Genomic DNA, 18,667 nt, shown 5'->3' on the forward strand with positions numbered 1-18,667 from the left:
AAGCGCTTTTATACTTTTTGACAGCACACCTGCCGTCTGCTTCACAGCTTTCCACTTTTGTGCTACTGCTCCAAAACCCAAATTCATCAGAGAACATCACTGAGGTCATGATGTTGGCTTACTTTCAGCAGCTCTTAGCGAAGGATTCTGCAATGTTTAACTTCTAAACTATGATTATGGATCTCAGCCTTATTTAAATATTTCAAAAAGGCCTTTTTCTTGGCCAAAAAATTTAATGTAACAAGATCCTTCCATTGAAAGCTGTTGAAAACTACGTGATTAAATCAACACACTCATACTCTTTGGTGCAGCATCACCATAAATGGACCAAGGAACAGAGAAAACTAAGTCTCCTTTGAGCTTCAGAGTAGAATGGCAAAACAGAAAATCTGTGGTGTAGTACACAGGTTTTGGTTTTAATGGTTCCAAAAAGCTTCATAAAGAAAGTAAGAAATTAATTCTGTGAGTTAGAGCTTCGAAGTCCATGGGAAAACAGGCTGAGCCATCTGTGTCAATGCAGCTTCGTTTTTGTTAAAAACCTATATAACTATTTAGCACTGTTCCTGTTGTTACGTATATACTTTCAACAAAGGAAGAGATACTGTTACTACAGGCATTCCTGCACTCTTCATTTTTTCCCTTTGTATTAATGTAATTATAATGCTGCATTTTTCTTTTGGTTTTTAGGAAAATGAAGAATGTAGATGCCTGGCTGTGCTTACTTATTTTAGTATATTAGTGGTCTGGTTTAGACTCTATTATTCACTCTTGCTCAGATGAACATGTCAGGAAGGGGAAGGCATGATGTTCCATTAAGGTAAATGGTGAGGAGCAAGTAACCAGTCTCACTTTTTCATTGCTGGAAACAAGTTTTTGTAAACAGCGTTCATGGAACAGCAGCGTTTTTATTATTGAGTGACAGCTGGATTTCAGCAGCAACAAAACCCGTTTCTAAGGCACAATACAAAAAAGATTAATCAGTGCAAATGTTCATGGCATAGAGAGAGAAGGAAACATTTTTATTCCTGGACTCCAGTACTGGTCTGTCAAACCCAGGCTATTCAGGACATGCCCAGAATTAGACTGTTCTGATGTACGGGGAACTTCAAGATGAAAAAGGGACCAAAGCAGCTGTGTGATTATGCAGCAGCTGCAAAGTTTTTTATTGCTGATCAAGCCTTTGATGCTTTTGTTAATGATTCCTCACCCTAACATGCTTGACTGCTCCCAGGCATCAGTTCCTTGGGCTGTTCCACTTTATAGAATTCCATCTTTCTGTCAGAAACAAAAATCCTACTAATCCACCTACAGTAGGAATTCATCATAAAATAGAATGGTTAGAATTGGAAGGGACTGTAAAGATCACCAAGTTCCAACTCCCTGCCATGGGCAGGGACACCTCCCACCAGGCCAGGTTGCTCAAAGCCCCATCCAGCCTGGTCTTAATACCTCTAGGGATGGGGCATCCACAGCTTTTCTGGGCAACCTGGGCCAGGGTCTCTCATATTGCATGTAAACATGGTCCTTAATTCCTAATTTCTTGCACCAAAATTGGGGAGATCTGAACTTCACTTGAACAAAGAGGACACAAACACTAATACAGGCTGTGGCAAAAGTGCAGAACTGCTGATCTGAGCACACTACAAACAGCATACAGGTAGGTACTTGGAAGTATAAAATAAGACTTTACCAAAAGTTAATCTAGTTAGGATTCTGCCTAGGAAAATAAATTATTTAGATTCATTCTGGTTTATGCTATATAATACCCCAAATCTCGAAGAGCAAAAATGAAAATGAAGCAAAAGATGAGAAAGCACTGATGAAGTAGCTAGAAGATTTTTACAGAGAATGGGAAGAATGTCAGTGCTTAATAAAAGCTTGACGTCATCAATTAATGGTCAATGATGAATGAGATTAAAAGCATTTTTTAACATGAAAAGCAACAAATTTAACCTGAAGGCAGGCACAGTTTCATCAAAAAGAGTGAGATAATCAGCAGTTATGCATTTGTTTTGATGTTCTGAATCTGTATTTGAAAATAGTAAGAATGTTATAAAGATGGATATGAGAGAGCACATGCTAAAATTAAGCATTTTCAAAGCAGCAGACTTGGAAACTAGTAATCCAAGAGAATGAGCTACATAAGGAGTTTTCTCATATTAGTTTATAATAAATCTTCAAAATCAGGAAAAATTCCAAAGAAGTAAAAGAACATCAATGCAAGTCAAATAGTTACCAAAAAATTGGCCCAATGACCCATAAAATAGACTGTAACTGATTCCCAGTAAAATAATGGGATTGTTTATTTGTAACTATCGTCAACAAAACCTGACAGTTTCTCTTCAAGGGAATCATATCTTGTTATACTTTTGTTATGTTTTTTTTTTTTGGTTAGAATTATAGTGCTGAGTGATAAAAGTAATTCTATTGCTGTAAAGTAGTCTCTAAGGCATTTAACATATTAACATGTAAAGTTACTACACTTGCATTGTATAAAATAAATAATCAAAACCTGGTGGTTTTTATGGAGGTACTCTTCCAAAAAGCAGTACATTGTCATCTTTGTTCATAAGAGGTCTCACCTGAAGACCATTGTAGTTAAATATCAACAGCCATCAAATAAAATCACTTCTATACACTCTTAGTTCAACATTACAATTCAAATAAACCCCACAAAACTAATATGATTCTTTACCATATGGTACAGGGATATGTTAACTAAAAGTCAGGAAGCATTCTTTACCACGTTTTTTACGTTGAGACTAGTATAAGAATTCTGAGTCCAGAAGAAGGAGAACATGTAAACATTTCAGGGACTTTAAAAGAGAGATATAAAATTGATCCAAGGACCTAAACAACTCACGATGATGGAAATTTTAAGAAACTGAATTTATTAATCTCATCAGTGATAAAGCAGTGGGTTTGATAAATGTGTAGGTTTAAAGAAATATAAAAAGAGATATAAAGAGACATGTAACAATTGTAGTCTTATCAATCTTGAAGATGAAAACTAATGAGCTTATCTAGTCAGAAGGTGAAGTTAGGAAATTCAGCTTAGTAGTTTTCCTTCTAGCAATAACAATTAAACATCTAACAGACTATGAAGAAAGGGTTTATGCAATACAGTTGCTAACATTTGTAAAAAAGTTAAATTTCTTTTGCAAAGGCAAATCTCAGAAGACTGCTTCCTGTGAAATGAGGAGCTAGAGGAAGTAATCACAGTGGTCTCCTATATTTTATGAATCTAGAAAACTAAATTGATGCTGAGCGTAGCAGGGCTTAGGCATACATGTGTTTTCATCATGTGGAATCACTCAGAAAGCAGAATCCTTTTGCTAGCTTAGCCCTCCTGCTAGAGATGGCTTCAGTGCTATACTATTATGCATCAAGCTCTATTTCAATTCTGAAGACTCAAGGATGACTGAAAGAGGTAGTGTGATGAATAACATATACTTTATTTCTTTGTTATTGTGCATTTGACGTTTTGTATTCATTACAAAGGATGTACTGGGCAGGAGAGAGAGGACTGGTGCTCCTTGTCTTGTTCCAGGTGCTATGCTTTGAGTGATGAGAGGTCTTCTGTCTGGTGAGGAGAGATTGCATTTACCTGAGAGTAGCTGAACATGCAGAGCTCTAAGAAGCTTTGGAAGTGCAGGGTAAGTCTGAGATGTCCAGCAAATCAGTAGGCAGCTTGGAAGCTGCCTAGAAATGCAAAGAACAGGCATAAAGACAGGCCTGAGGAATGACAGAAAGATGCTTTTCTTAAGAGCCTAGAGAGGAAGTTATAGTGTCACCTTGGGAGCCATTGAAAGGTTGCTGGCTACAGAGCAAGGGTGGAAAACAGCACTGTACTACCTCCTTCCACTGAGCCCTTCCTACAGTGATGGATTAGAAGGAATTCATTCATAACACTTTGTTACTTCCATTTTTCTCACTCTGAATGGTCTTTATTATTAAAAGTCTTGTTTATGCTTTAATAAAATCTGGCTCTTAAGTATCAATAGTTTTTTGGTGTACTCCCTTCAAACAGAAGGCAAGAGCAGGGTGATTTGATGTTTCTGGAGACTCCAGACCTTGCCACACGAAAATCTCACGCAACAGACACCGTCCAAATGTTCTGTTTGGAATCTGTCAGCAAGATTGTGCTCTGGACTAATCTGTTTTTCTTGATGTTTGCCACATGGGAAAGCATCAGTCCCTACTCAGAAATTACTGTTGACATCAACTACGAAAGGTTTAGGAGGAAAGGATGAAGGGAAGAATTGCAAATGTTGTCTCCTTAGTACAGGGCAGGACATTGCCACTATTGGATGATTACCACTGCAGATTTCCCTCAAAGGATCAGGTAATATTTTTCCAAATGTTGCAGCTTTTTCTTTTCTCTGTTTAGCTCAGATTTGGTCCAGTAGAGTTCTGTGTTTACTGAAACTGCATTGTGTGTGAATTTTTTTACAGCAACTCTCTAGAAACTCTAGAATGACAGTAAAACCAGTCCATCAATTCAATGTGACCAATGTTTTCTCTTTAGGGCTTACTCTTATATTGTGATATCATTGAATCAACATTTGTAAAAGAACAACTACCAAGCAGAAATGTTGATGCCATGGATCATTTTCAGAAGTGTTTTGCAATTTTAAAATTATATCAGCCAAGAGTGGACAACAGCAGTTACAACATGTCAAAAAACTTTGATATGGCAGAAGTCAAAGACTGGAAGGCAATCCGTGTTGATCTGGTCATAACCCCCTTTGAGCAATATGCATATGCTCTGTTGGGCTGGACAGGCTCCAGGGTACGTAACCACAACAATATTTGTTTTATTAGCATTGCTAATCTATTTTTGCTGTTGCAGGATCATTAAGTGTTCTTGAATTTTTGAAAAATGTTCCTTCTCTCCACATGTCATATTTCATGCTGTCATCCACACATAGCTTGGAGCTGATGAACTCATCAATGTCGAATGACATTTATGGATATCTCTCTAGAGGAGCTGACATCTGTATTCTTCGAAGCTTAGTATTTAGGTTCATGGACTGGAGAACTAAATTTTCAGTCAGTTGAGTTGTCTTATTACACAATAGTAGTGTTAACAAGCAATTTAAAAGAGAGATGATCTGGAAAGTGTCACAGAATTTTACAGGAAATTAAACATTTGAGGAAAAGATGTTCTCAATTGGAAATTAATTTGTTTTGTAGGAAACTGGAAGCAATTTGGCATCTTTCGTTTTGGATTCATATTAATGCTTTCTTTTGGTTGTATTTTGAGTGTTTTAAATTGTTAAAAATTAGAAAATTTTAAAATTTACACATTAGCTTTGAAGTAGAATAAAATATATTTTGATGGATATTTTACTAAGTTGAGAAAACTTGATATGATAGCTATTGTCACAATAGACACTGCAGTCAATGGGTATAACATAAAATAGTACAATATTTTAAAAAGAAAAGATTCTATCTAACTGCAAACTCAAAACTCAAGTGATTAATCTCTTTCCAGGCAGAATTATTTTATAATCTGTTTTACATGCTTGCCTTCTTATGTGCGTTGTCTTAGGGAGTGATTACATGGTATAATGGAGAGCTCCTGAGCCTGCTTTGAATGATCTTTTTGATATGCTCGATGCAGTACAGGTACATTGCCACTCTTTCCTACTCAGGTTAATTGGAAGCAGGATGTTTTAGGCCAGGCAAAATGCTGCAATTGATGTATTCTCCTGCTGAGCTGATGAGTTTCTTCAGTCACTTTTCTGTTTTGAGATAATAAAATGTATTTATTTGGACCTTGGATTAAGTCCTGCAGCTTCAGAGTCCTTCATATCCTGGAAGCGCTTGGTTACTTAAAAGCCCTTCTCTCAACTCTGTAGGTGGGTGTCTAAAATAAAATGCACTTTATGAAGCCCCTTGATGAGTAGGCAATGACTCTGTCTTTCTCTGCCTCACTCATCTCCTGCTCCCTGTTGAGATAATTCACCTACAGACTGTGGGAGCCCATCACAGGCTCTACATAAGCTTACTTTCTCATAGAGTACCCATCTATTCTCAGACTAACCAACTGAATTGATGGACCATGCCTCTCAAAACATTGTCCTTTCAGGTGATCCATTTTTTCAGCCTATTGTCTTTTAATAGAGGTCATTTTTACAGGTCTGTTTATTATTTGGTTCAGTGTTGGAGAGCTTATACAAAGGATAACAATTTTGCTTTGTCAGAATTGCTCAAATTTGCTGTATCTTTTTCAGCAATTTGGACGTGATTTGAGGAGATACGCTACTCACGAAAGGAAGATGATATTGGATAACCATGCCTTATATGACAGGAAAAAGGTACTGTTTCCTCTCAGAAATAAAGCTGTCATGTTTTTATTTTTCAGTTTATTTTTGATATTTGAGTATATTGAATATATTATCTTGATTCTCTATCTATTATGTGCTAAAACAATCTTCTGCTCACAAGATTTAGTTTCACTGACAGAACCTCATTAAATCTGAACAAGTAAAACCAGAAATCTTTTTCGGCATTGCTAAGGTAATTTAACAAGAATCATACAGTAGACAACAGTGTTACAAGGAATTGTGCAACCTTCACGAAACTGAGAATAAGTCATCTACAAGTATTTGTAAAAACTACTTTACTGTCCTGTTTCAGAATGAGAGGTCGTTTCTGTGTCACAGGCACAATTTCAATAGGGGTAGTGATGACATTTCAAAGGAGGAAGGAATTGACTGGTACAGGTTCAACTAGAAGGCCCGAGGAAGGTTTGGTGAAGTATGATACTAAATGGAGATGAGGGATCATCCTTCTTTTAAAGTCCTGCATTCAGAAGTCTGTGTGGAGTTGTGTTTAGTCAGGTTTGCTTGTCTTGGTAGTCATTGGCAGTATTTCTGGTCTAGATGCTCTTGTCTGCAGTTATACAGATCTCTGCATCTATCTGGCTTAATGTCTGTATTTGTATTAGGCCATTTTAATAATAAGCAAAATTCAATATTGAAGATGTTTACTGATGTCATTATAAGGGAAGGCAAAAGTACCAGGTTAAGGTTTTACATTAATCTTTCCTGGATATTCCTTGTAGAATGGAGACTGCTTTTAGCTTCTCTGCTTACATGCAACATTGTCTTGTTTGTTTCTGAGACGCAGCAATGATTTAAGCCCTCACTCCATTTCAGCTACCTCCATAAGTGCTTCTCGGGCTCAGATCCTATAGCATCCTCAGTTCACATGCAAACCTGGGGAAATGATCAGACTGATGATACAGGTCAAATATCCTGTCTCAAAAAATTGTCAATACTAGATGCTTCAGAAGAAAATATAAAATTGTGTGATAGATAAATATGCTATCAGATGTCTAAGGGGGGAATGTTTCTTCATGAACTCAGGGATAATGTCACCATTCAAAATATAAACTCTTTACCTCAACATAATATAGCAAATGTTATTATCTGCAAGTTAGTATGTGCTTTGCTAAATATCTTTTTGGGTGCAACAGATAACTGCACTAGGGAAAGAAAAAGAATTTAAGAAATTCCAGTGTTATATTTTGTGTGCAGCAAAATTTGCCTGCCTTGTTTAAAGTATATATCATTACATCTGCTTCTTTTACCCAGAACCCTGATGCATTCAGTGATGCAAAATGGACACTGTTCATTCATGAACAGCGTCAATCAGTATTATATTTTCTTTATTGTGATATATCATTCAATTCCTTCTGGGAAAGAAAATCTAAGTTTCCACGTGGATTCACTGGTCTAACTAGCCAGAATGTTTCACAGATAAATAATTAATTATCTTCACAGTGCCCTCTGGGAATTCTAAATTTGTCTTTCTAAATTTTCAAAACCTGTGGCAGAGGAAGATTTAAGGCCCTAAAAATCCATTGCAGTTTGGCCTGAATTTTCTCCTGTTGAGGGTTTTGAAAAATACATAGAATTGTGAATATCCATGACAGGTTGCCCAAAACCATCAGCTGCAGCTGGAACTGAATTACCAGACTTTCTACATGTCAACTTAATTTCCTCACTGCACTACCCAAAAACAAAGAAAAAAGAATTAACAGGAGAACTGAGAAGCAAGAATTAAAAAATTTTCCTTATTACTTATTATAATGCAGGAATGTTATGACAAGAGCAAGGAGGAAAAAGCCAAGCCTTCAGTGAAAATTTCAACTCTCTTGACTGTTAAGACCTTAGTCCAGGACCTCCGTATATCAAATGAGTGATATGAATGGATCAGATGTCTGCTGGGGACCCTTTTTGCTTTCAAATGTTCACTCCCTTCCCCCGCCAATAATATCTAAGTCTCCCTTTTCTCATTTAATCCCAGAAACAGCCAGTTTACTCCCAAATTTTATTTTCTGCTGCAAGACATGGATATGCTACAGATTTCAAAAGAAGTCACGACAGTCTGTTGACACAGCAGAATACTATTCTTGTCTCTGCCGTATTCTCAGAAATAGCTAAATTACACTAGCTGAAATTTTCCACAGTGGAAAAAAAGTCCAAAGCAGATATGCAGTATGAAATGTTCAGACCAGACAGCACTGAAGTTATAATCTACTTAAAATTGGGCCTTTTATCAAGTAGTTTTATCGATTGCCATTTTAACAAGAAGCATGGAGACACCCCCCTACCCTGCTTCTAAGTATTCTACTATTTATAATCTAATCTGTAAATTAATTTCTTATTTTAACTTTGCCATTTTGCATTAAGTTATTACCATAAAAGACATTTTGAACAAAAAGCCTTCCATACTGCCACCCAGTGTACTGAAGTCAAGAATGTACATAATACAACAGTGGGGTCTGTAACTGTGAAAGTTAAGATGATGACCCATAGCGGAAGAGAAGTTTTCCATAAGTTGTGTGGCTGCCAAGGTTGATGCATTTTCATGGTCATCAGGTTAGTAAGCTTAAAATCAGGGATGAAAATAATTAGTAACTTCAGTGCTCTTTCAGGGAATGTATGGTCAAAACATGCAATGTTTAGTGGTTTTCTTCTTAATTTAATTATGTAGCCCACAGAATCATCTTTACTATAATTCTAGTGTTTTTATTTAAAAAACTTTGACTGGGGGGAAACTAAAAACATGGATGTTTCATCTGTACCATCTCTTAAATTTAGATTGGAACATGAACATAGGTATTTCATAAGGATATTTTCGTTTGTGTTAGGAAATCTGCCTTTCTCAAAGGAAAAAGCAATCAGGAAGCTGATATCCTTGTGCAAGCTGCTCGAGATCACCCAACACAACCTCATTTAAGGATAATTAGGAATCAAACTGAATCACATCTTTTCTGTATTTCTCTCCTTATTTGTTGAAGAGAGGTGACCTGATGTCGCTATCTCTGCCTAGACACACAAACTTTCACGCACGAGACTACAACAGTTCCTGGGGTATAATTCAGCAGTTGGCTCACATCTTTTCTGCTTCATTCTTCTTTTATAACTCTGTGTGTCTATACAGAAACAGGAACAGAAAGGTCAGGGAGAGTCCTTTTCTTTGAAAAGAATTGCCTGTGGTTATTTAAAATTTTGCAAGCTGGTATAAGAAGTTAATAAACCATGCTATAGCAAATATACTTTGATTATTTTTTTGATATAACATAATAGTGCCTGTAAGACAGTGTCTCTCATTACAAAAGGCAACAGTTTCCTGGTTTGCTCTACATTCCAATATATAATTTTATATACTTTATTCTTCTATATTAATACTTATCAGCCCTTCACACTGGGGCTTCCACTGTGGCCCACTGCCTGAAATGTGATGCAAGTCAGAGAATCCCAGATTCCAGCATTCAAGGGGAGGGTCCTGGTTACTTTAACGTATTTCCAAAGGGATTCTGACAGGAATAGGGAGCATTAATGGAGCAGTTAGGAATCAATTACATAGCTTTTCAGAGGGAAACAAAAGGAACAGATATTTCCTCCAGGGATTGGTTACAAAGTAACACTGTGAAATTACTCCTCAGCCTTGATTATTTTTATTTTTTTTCTAGTGTGAATCTTTTTCATATATTTCTGGGTTTTGGAAGACAGTGTGCAACTAATCAAACTAATGGTTTTTTCAGTTGTGTAATCAAAAGGGCATTTTGTAGATCTTCCATTTAGCAGGAAAATTGTGACAATGAAAGTTGAAAATTTACTGCCAATTATCTGTCAGCCTCTTTTTCATAAAAGAAGAGTGGATGTCCAGTTCTGTGCTTCTTTAGAACTGTGTCCTAAAGCTATGGAAATCAGTTCTTAAATATACCTTGATATACTTGAAGTATGACATCACCGTGATTTACAACAGCTGGAGATCAAACCTTACAATGATTCGCACACTTATGGAATGAAAGAGTTTGTTGATAAGCCATCAGGAATAAAGATAAATTCTATATTCCCCGTGTCGTCTTATTATTGCTGTTGCACTGGTTACAAATGGCACGACACATTTACAGACCAGGCCAATAAAATTCTCAGTGTAAAACTTTCCTGAATCATGAATGAACAATATGCTAAGTAAAGTAGAAATGCTTTTACAAAAAATAATTTCATTTTTCTATGTGAATCTTAAGATCAGCTGAACAGTAGGCTCTTCCTTAGAAAGATTAAGGTCTTTAAGATGGAAACTATGGCATCACTGATTGTTTTTACACCCCTTCATGTTGGATTGGAGGTCATTTATCCCTTAGCCAACTATAAAGAATTTTTGCTTATAACATGCACTGTGTATAGACTTAATCAGGAGGTAATTAAAGTGTAAGTGCTGACCCCTGTTACGTATATATAATGTAGTTGTCAGTTCACTGTCTGAACTGCAGTTTCTAGTCTGCAATTATTTATACAGTTTGCCACATACTGAGATTTGAAGGGCAGTTTCTTTGCAATGACTAGAAGTTTGTGATGCAGTAGGGCATTCATTAACAACTTTTGATAACATGCTGACAGCTTTTTAATAGGGTGAAATGGAGAGAGATCTAGTGGCTCTAACTGAAGAAGATACAGGTAAACCCTGTTTTATTTTTAAACATCTGTCTTTAAGCTTAATAACTGTCATTGCATGAGAAGGCAGTAAATGTATGATTTACTTTCACTTTAATGTTTTACTGTTTTTAAAGTGGCTGAAAAAACACAGGCTTTCTATTCTTAAAGGAGTAGCTGTTCTTAAAGTGTGAGCACTTCTCCCATTTTACAGTGTCAGAAACCTCAAATAAGATTTAGGAACTGCAAAGGTTGTCGGTTGTTCCTTTACCAAACTTTTGTGCTGTTAGCTAGAGTATCCTTGTCATGCAGAAAGGCACTGTGGAGAGTGTCTGATGCTGGACTCTATAATACTGGATCTTTACACTCTTCACCAGGACACTGGGTAAGACAATGTGGAATGACTGTTCTCCCATGAAATGGCTCTAAGAGTCAAGTGTGTGCTTTTCTTCAATAAGAATATACCTTCAGGAAGAAGTTCCTCTTTCTCCAGAATATGAAATAATACAGTCTAGAAGGCTTATAAACTTAATGTCATCTTTAACCTTGAAGTTTGCTCCACCCTGTTTAGGTCTTATTATCTGTCTGTAGTCTTTGTGCCTTTACTTTGTCTTTACGATTAATTTCATCCAAGCCTCCATTTCTTCTTAGTTTGACATCATTTCATTCAGTTTTGTAGACTCCAGTGTTGCTGCCTACTTTCTCCTGAGTAGTATTAACACCACTTCAAAATCCAGTATGACTGCAAAAAGGATGGCTACAACTTAGTGGTGTAAAGTTACTTTCCTTTCCACACTATGGAAAGGATCCAGTAGGCCCTTGTGGCTTACCTATAGAGCTGCTGTAGCTCTGGAAGACATAAACTGTGTCTTTCTGCTCAAATTCAAATTAAGCAGTTTTAAATATAGCTTAGATTCCAGACTCTAAGCAATAAAATGAAACTCAATTTTCAAAAATTTCATCATCAAGAGAAGCTGTGTTTTTACTTTAAGCTGATTTTTTTTTAACTCCTGTTATTCTGACATTGCTGTTAGCTGTTCTTAGGAATTGCTGTAAAACATTTTTGTTGCTTGTTACTCTTAAAATTCAACGAGAACATAAATATATTGGATTCCTTTTTTCTTTATTTTTTTTTTGCTGACTCTGTCTCCCTGGATGTTATCTGAGGTTGCAGCTTGCAGTTCATATATAGCAGACTGCTGTGATCCTGTTCTTCCTCGTGGCTCATCCATTTGCAGATCCAATTCAGATACCCAACTTTTTTATAATCTGCTGTAGATTTGCTGCAAGTAGACTGACAGGCTGCTAGAATGACATGATTACAGTCAGCCAAAGAGCCTGTTCAGACATGTGTGACATGTTCATGGGGCATGTTCAAACAATTTTTAGGTTTTCACGTTTTCTGAACATTTTCTGATTCCTCTCTTAATCCTAATGTGGCTTGTGAAAAGGCAACATGAGAATGAAGTGACAATTATGTGAGCTGAAGAAATCACATACATGTTGTAATATGACCTGAGGAAGGAGGATGGTCCAGAGGTTTGACTATTAGCTTGCAGCTTGGGTCCCACTGTAGCCATATTTTCTTTGTAGTTTTAAGCAGGTCATTTAACCTTCTTTGATCTCACTTCCCAACAGTAAAACCTAATTCCCACAATGCAAAGGGGAAGAAAGGATAAGTAGTTAACCACTGTGGCAAAAGCTAGTTCAGTTTAATGACGGATTTTGTTTGCTCAGCATTTTGCCTTTCCCTATAACTGGGAGAAAGAACAAATGTTTAATGGAGAATTTTGATCAATAAAATTTTCTTGATCTCTTAATCAGAGGGAAAGTCAAAATGTTGACACTTTGTGCAAAGGGGAAGGTTTTTTGAATCTCAGTTTTGGAAACAGTCCACATATCAGACTGTTCCAAATCTCCAAGGCTCAGAAAGCTCTGGGGCTGCACGTTCAGAGGCATTTGGCTGGCTGCTTCAGGCACATGGGTCCAATAAGCCTTGGGGGCACTGGCTATGATGTAATTTAAATTACTTATTTGAACTGAGGCTCCCAGTAGCCTGTCAAGCATGTTGTTGAGAAGATAGATAAAATAGGCTTAGATATTTAAAGTGCCTGGTAAACTAGATTATATTTTATTATTTTTTTTCAGGGCAATATTTTGATAATGATATTCTTTTTATGGAAAACCCAGGTTTAAATGAGTAAGAAAATTCCAACAAAACAAAACTAATTAGTATTTTGTTGAACAGATCCATTCACAAGGCAATGGGATAATATGTTTGCATGACTACAAATGTATTAAGTAGAAATAGTGTTCCTTAGAACTGTCTTTTCTCTGGGAATCCTAGAAAGCTGTATTCCAGCAATTCCCAGGCAACAGCATTAATCTATCGTGTTTCTCTGTAGAGCTTCGTGTAAGAATGCCCCAAACCTAAGTCCAGAAGATGCTTCTGAAAGATCTACTGTGCTATGCAAAGCCCAGCCCTCCCGTTTATAACAGATAAATTTGAGTTTTGAAAATTCAGGATTTATCATCCTTTTTTACTATTATTTCCTAACCAAAATCCCTTTTCTGAATTAATTTAAAATCATTACCAAATACTTCAGAACCCCTATTGTTAGAAAATAAGCTGCTTTTTTGTTGTTTTTACATTTTAGTAACTTTTTGGAAAATATTATTTGCAGCTAAAATAAAGACAGATGCTTCAAACTTCCCCATATACTTCATGTGGTTTCAGCTGTGGTGGGATTCCCTATTGCTTTTTCCTTTCAGTTAAGGTACTTAACCTGAACTTAAACTTAACACTTTCATTGTACTTGATGCTCTTTGCTGTTCAGCAGTTACTCAGAGCCAAAGAGCTCAGGAGAAGTCTGCTGTATTCAGTGTCTGAGCTGTAATCATTTTCCGTCTCACAGGAGTAGACTGCAAAAAACAGGAACTAGTTTCAGCTGCTCTGGGCCACAAGTTCTGACCTCAAATCCATGTCTTTTGAGTAGGTAAGCAAGCATGTGGGAGTTAGGCTGAATGTGAGGTGGGATGGGCTAGATGCACTAAGCTGCTGCAGGTGCTTCTCCCTATTTCTCTTTCGATGGTGTAGCGTACGAAGGCACGGACCCCGGTCGGTGATGCAACCAGAATAGTTTGTTATAACCAACAGGCAGTTTATATAGTACCAGTGGATCTTCTTTCCCAACCAACACACCCCTGCAACCCCCAACTGCCAGGGGGGCAGAATTCCCCTCCATGTCAGGGGCACCAGGCATTGTTTACAGGTCTGGAGATGCTCATGGGCCATCCTCTGCCATTGTTCCTGCTTCTTCTTCTGGTCTCTGCTTCTTCCACAAACCTGTTAACCCCCTGTTCTCCCACAGACTCCTATGTAGAGGGAGTTTGATCTCAGTCTCCACTCTTCATAAGCTACCACTTGATATTAATAATCTCAGCAAAAGTGCCAAAGAGTAATGAATATGGAAGTGGGACTCATTTGCAGTGTGATTACAGATAACTAAATGCAATGACATAGTTGTGGGGCTACACAGGGAAACTTCTGCCTTTTCCAGACCTGAAGTGCAGTACAGCAGCCACTAGCTAAAGATTCAAAATACAAGATGACTCAAAATTTAGGAACAATGGCCATGTAGAAAGTGCCTGTTTCCTGCACCTTTATCCCACCTCTACTGAGCAGAGATCCCCATGCCGGTTGTGGGATCCAAGGGTTAGATTTTTTTTGTAGATTTAGATTTTCATCTTATGTAAATCCGTATGTTTTCTCAATAATATTCCAGAAAATCAATTCTAAGTCCGATTATTAGTTTATTCAGTTCAAGGCAGCAAAATGAAGTGGTCTAAATAATTAACATTGCTTTATTTTGTAAAAGAGTAGCAGTGTTTCCTAGGGTGTAGTCGATTGATTACTAACATTTGAATGTTCTTGCACTAACGCTGTAGATTGTTGGGTTTTTGTAAGAGGAGTATCACAAGCTCAATGTTATTTTGAAGAGTCATTGGAGCAGACAGCATTTATTAATTTTATGTCCTATGAAAATTTAAGATGGCAAATAGCCGCCTTAATTTTTCTATTGTTAAAGAAATATTGGAAAAAAATATAACACTCTGTGTGGAAGACTGTATATGATTGATGACAGTTTTGTATTTAAAAAACATTGTGTGAATTTGAATGGCATTAAATGTTATTTAGTTGTTGAATAGCAAGAAAGGCAGTTTATATAACTGCTCTGAATAGTAATTTAACAAGATGCCCTAAAAACTTTATAATGGGACCCAGCTTCACAAAACATTAAATGCTGTACAGTTACAATGAAAATAGCAAAATCCTATGCGCCCAACTTTAAAAAAAGAGAATAGTTTTACTTGGGAAACCAGTATAAGCATGAAAGGTGAGTTTTATCATGGGATTTCTTCTACACAGTGAAGATCACTATTGCACAGTATTTAATCACTTGCCTGCAGAAAGCATTTCTATTGAGGAAAACCCTTAACTGACTCTTCAGGCAGGGCTTGCCCTGTCTGTCTTTGCATGTATCTGTAAAGGAAAATGAAGGTGTGATTAGAGCCCAGGTAATGACTATTATACAACTGTAATGCTTTGATGATCTGGTTCAAGGGTGTATGTAAGTTTGCTGAGTTCTGGTCCTACATGTCCTTTTGCCCAAGTGGTTGCTTCACAGACAGCAAAGTTTGGAGCAGTCAGCCCACCCAGTCATGCCTGGCAACATACTTGAACTTCTAGCCTCCCCCATGATATTCAATTTTTCTCTGGGTGCGTTGAATTCCATGTTGCTAGCATGCCACTTAGCCAGTAACTTTTCTTTTTAACTAAGTCATACCTGACAGTGACCACGTTGGTTGGAAAACTTATGTTTGTGTGGTGGTTTGGCTTAGAGGATGGAAACAGCTCTGGGGAAGCCAGATGCTGATTGCAGATGGCTGGGCTGATACCTGCGCTTCCAGAACTTTGTAAACAGGTCTCCTACTGAAAAATTAGCTTTGTTTTCCAACCATTGATTCTTTGCTGTCACTATCTCATACATTATTTCTCAAAAACATATATCACTGGGAAGAAGAGCTTGCTATGACTCTATGCTCTCATTTTATTGCATATGTGTAATACTCACACGTGTTTAACTGTGTATTCAATACTGATAGTCTCAAAAGCAGTTTTCTTGCGTTGTCTGAGAACATTTAATCCACACTACCTTTCACTGAAAAAAGATGCCTCGGAAGTTTAGTTGCACGGTTAAAGAGACATTTGTTATTATTCTTTAAAAAATGGATGTTCTAGTCTTTGGCAGATACTGCTCTAAAACTATGAAGTTATAACAGTGAGACAGTCAACCTTGAGAAGATCTTGATGAATTAAATATGCTGCAGCTGCAGAGTTTGCTTTAGATGTCTGCAATTATGACTGGAATAAAGCTAATGTAAACATAAAGATCCAAAGTTTATAATATTGATTTCCGATGTGATCATTTGTTCATACAATCATTACTGCAATTACACAGAGTCATTGTAAACAGATGCACATACTTTCATTTATGTTCCAATTCTTCTGTGTCTCAGGAAATCGGAAATTGCATATGTGATTTGGGAGATTTGTTCTTTTTGCACCTGGTCTATTTTTTTAAATTAAAAATTAAAATAATCTACTTTTCTTACCTCTTGTTAAATTAAAAACAATGATTATGCACTTTCTTCCAAACTGTGCTTTGCCCCAGTGTTCTCTTAGCAGTATAAATGTTTCACATATCGCATATGATAGTTCAATTCTACAAAATCTGCATATAATCTGCATATAATTCAGGTTTAATCCCTTTGTAATAGCAAGCTGTACATCCATACCAAAGATGAATTGTTGTTTCATTTGCTTGGTTTGTTTTCTGAACAGATCAGTGAAACCTGTATTGCTGAAGAAAAAAGAGAGCTCTCAAAATACATAAGTGGGTGCATATTTTGACTATGCTTTTTATAAATTTTAATTTCTAGGGCAGTAAAGAGCCAACCATTTCCAAATGTCTTAATTCAGTTATTCAATCAGTATGCTTGGGTAAGTTATTGAATATAGTGCAGCTAACAATGTCACAGATTTTCTGTTAAAAGAAAAAAGAAATTTATTGAGAAGAAGCTAGATAGAGGGGAAGCTGAAAAGGAAAGACCCAATAGCCAGAGAGAAAAATGAGATATGAAGTGGGAGTAAGAATGGGAAGTCTGGACACATTCCTGTGGAACCTGCTCTGGGTGACCTTGCTCTGGCAGGGGGATTGGACTAGATCCAGAGGTCCCTTCCAACCCCATATCATTCTGTGATTCTGTGGTAGATATATGGATTTAAAGAGGAGGTGCAGAGTGGCTAGATAGAGGAACGGAAAGGGTGTATTTGATTTCCAGATGCATTGTGGAAAAAATACAAGTTGTTTTAATAGACTCAGCTGAAAAGGGGCATGAAAAAAGAATGACTGTTGAGACACTAGTGGAAGTTTGATGGACTAAAAAAGAAATTAAATTAATCAGGCTAATGCTCTGAACCAGCAGCAAGAAATGGGTACATTTTCAATTGCCCCAAATAACTAAGTAAACCATGTTTATCTCACTTTACTCTGGATATGGCATGAGTTGAGCCTGAAGTTACATTAGAAATCTGAGATAAGAGATCTAGGCTACAACATGGTATAGGGAAGAAGGAAAGAGACGGAATTAGAACAGATACAGATTGTAAAACCTTAGTTTGCTAACACTGATTGATCCCACTTTGGCTTGCAACCCAAGATTATTATCAGTGCTGGCAGCAAGTATTTGGTAGCCCTGTGGCACAGTGTGTTTCCTGCCCAGTGAAAGGACCCTGTTTATGTTACAGGAACAGAAGGAAGCAGTATTCCTTTGAAGAAGAACTGTCTATGGTTATAGAAATATAAGCATATATATATTTAATATTCCTCTACATGGGAAAACTGAATGAAGCTTGAAATACAATCAACCACATTCTGAGATTTCTTAAATTACAGATCTTTGATATTGCAATCTCAATAATGTTCTTTTGAAGTGGTTTGTTTATAGTAATCCTATGTGAATTACACTCAACTGTTTCATAAAATCCAGGATTCTGCATTTTTCACATTTCATGTATTCATATGAATCTTTTAAAGAAAAACACAGTAAGCCAACTTAAAAGTACTTGACAAGGTAAAGCTACTGTACATAACATAGACCTAAAGCAAAAGAGAAAGCTAAAACAGAAAAGGAAGCAATTCCTGTTAATTTGTTTAGTGACATTGTGATAAGACACAGAACCACAGTGTGCAATAAGGTTTTGTTCTGTTTTTGTTTACAACAATGTGCAATTTAACATGTTAAAATTTTTGCCCAGGTTGTCAGATAGGAAATTCCAAGTTTCTCTTCATTTTTTGTGTCCCAAACTGAGAACATATTCTTATGGTCTGGATGGTAATGTATTATACTCTTTATCTATTGTGTAATGTATTTAATTATTAAAATTGTAATGGGAGATTGGATGAATAACTGTGTAGTATTTTGCAAAAAAGCAACTACGCATCCCTCATTTTAAAAACAGAATAGTTCCATTTTATACACAAACTAAATTTTATCAAATACAAAATTGTTTGTTGAGTAAATTCAACTCATAATATTAATGTTTCTTAATGCTTTATTTTTCAAAGTGTCAGCACTAGTCTTTT

The 18,667-nt window shown here is 36.6% G+C and overlaps 1 protein-coding gene across 1 annotated transcript in view; it reads left to right on the top strand.

Moving 5' to 3' along the window:
- DNTT (DNA nucleotidylexotransferase) overlaps window positions 1-18,667 on the top strand; it is a 104,713-nt gene that overhangs the window by 75,952 nt on the left and 10,094 nt on the right. The window contains exons 11-12 of the mRNA XM_014957363.1: window positions 4,529-4,792; window positions 6,240-6,323. Coding sequence (XP_014812849.1) covers window positions 4,529-4,792; window positions 6,240-6,323 — 348 coding nt within the window. The remainder of the gene's footprint in view (window positions 1-4,528; window positions 4,793-6,239; window positions 6,324-18,667) is intronic.

This window comes from Calidris pugnax, unplaced genomic scaffold (assembly GCF_001431845.1).
Source record: "Calidris pugnax isolate Ruff unplaced genomic scaffold, ASM143184v1 scaffold4, whole genome shotgun sequence".
In the NCBI taxonomy this organism is placed as follows: Eukaryota; Metazoa; Chordata; class Aves; order Charadriiformes; family Scolopacidae; genus Calidris; species Calidris pugnax.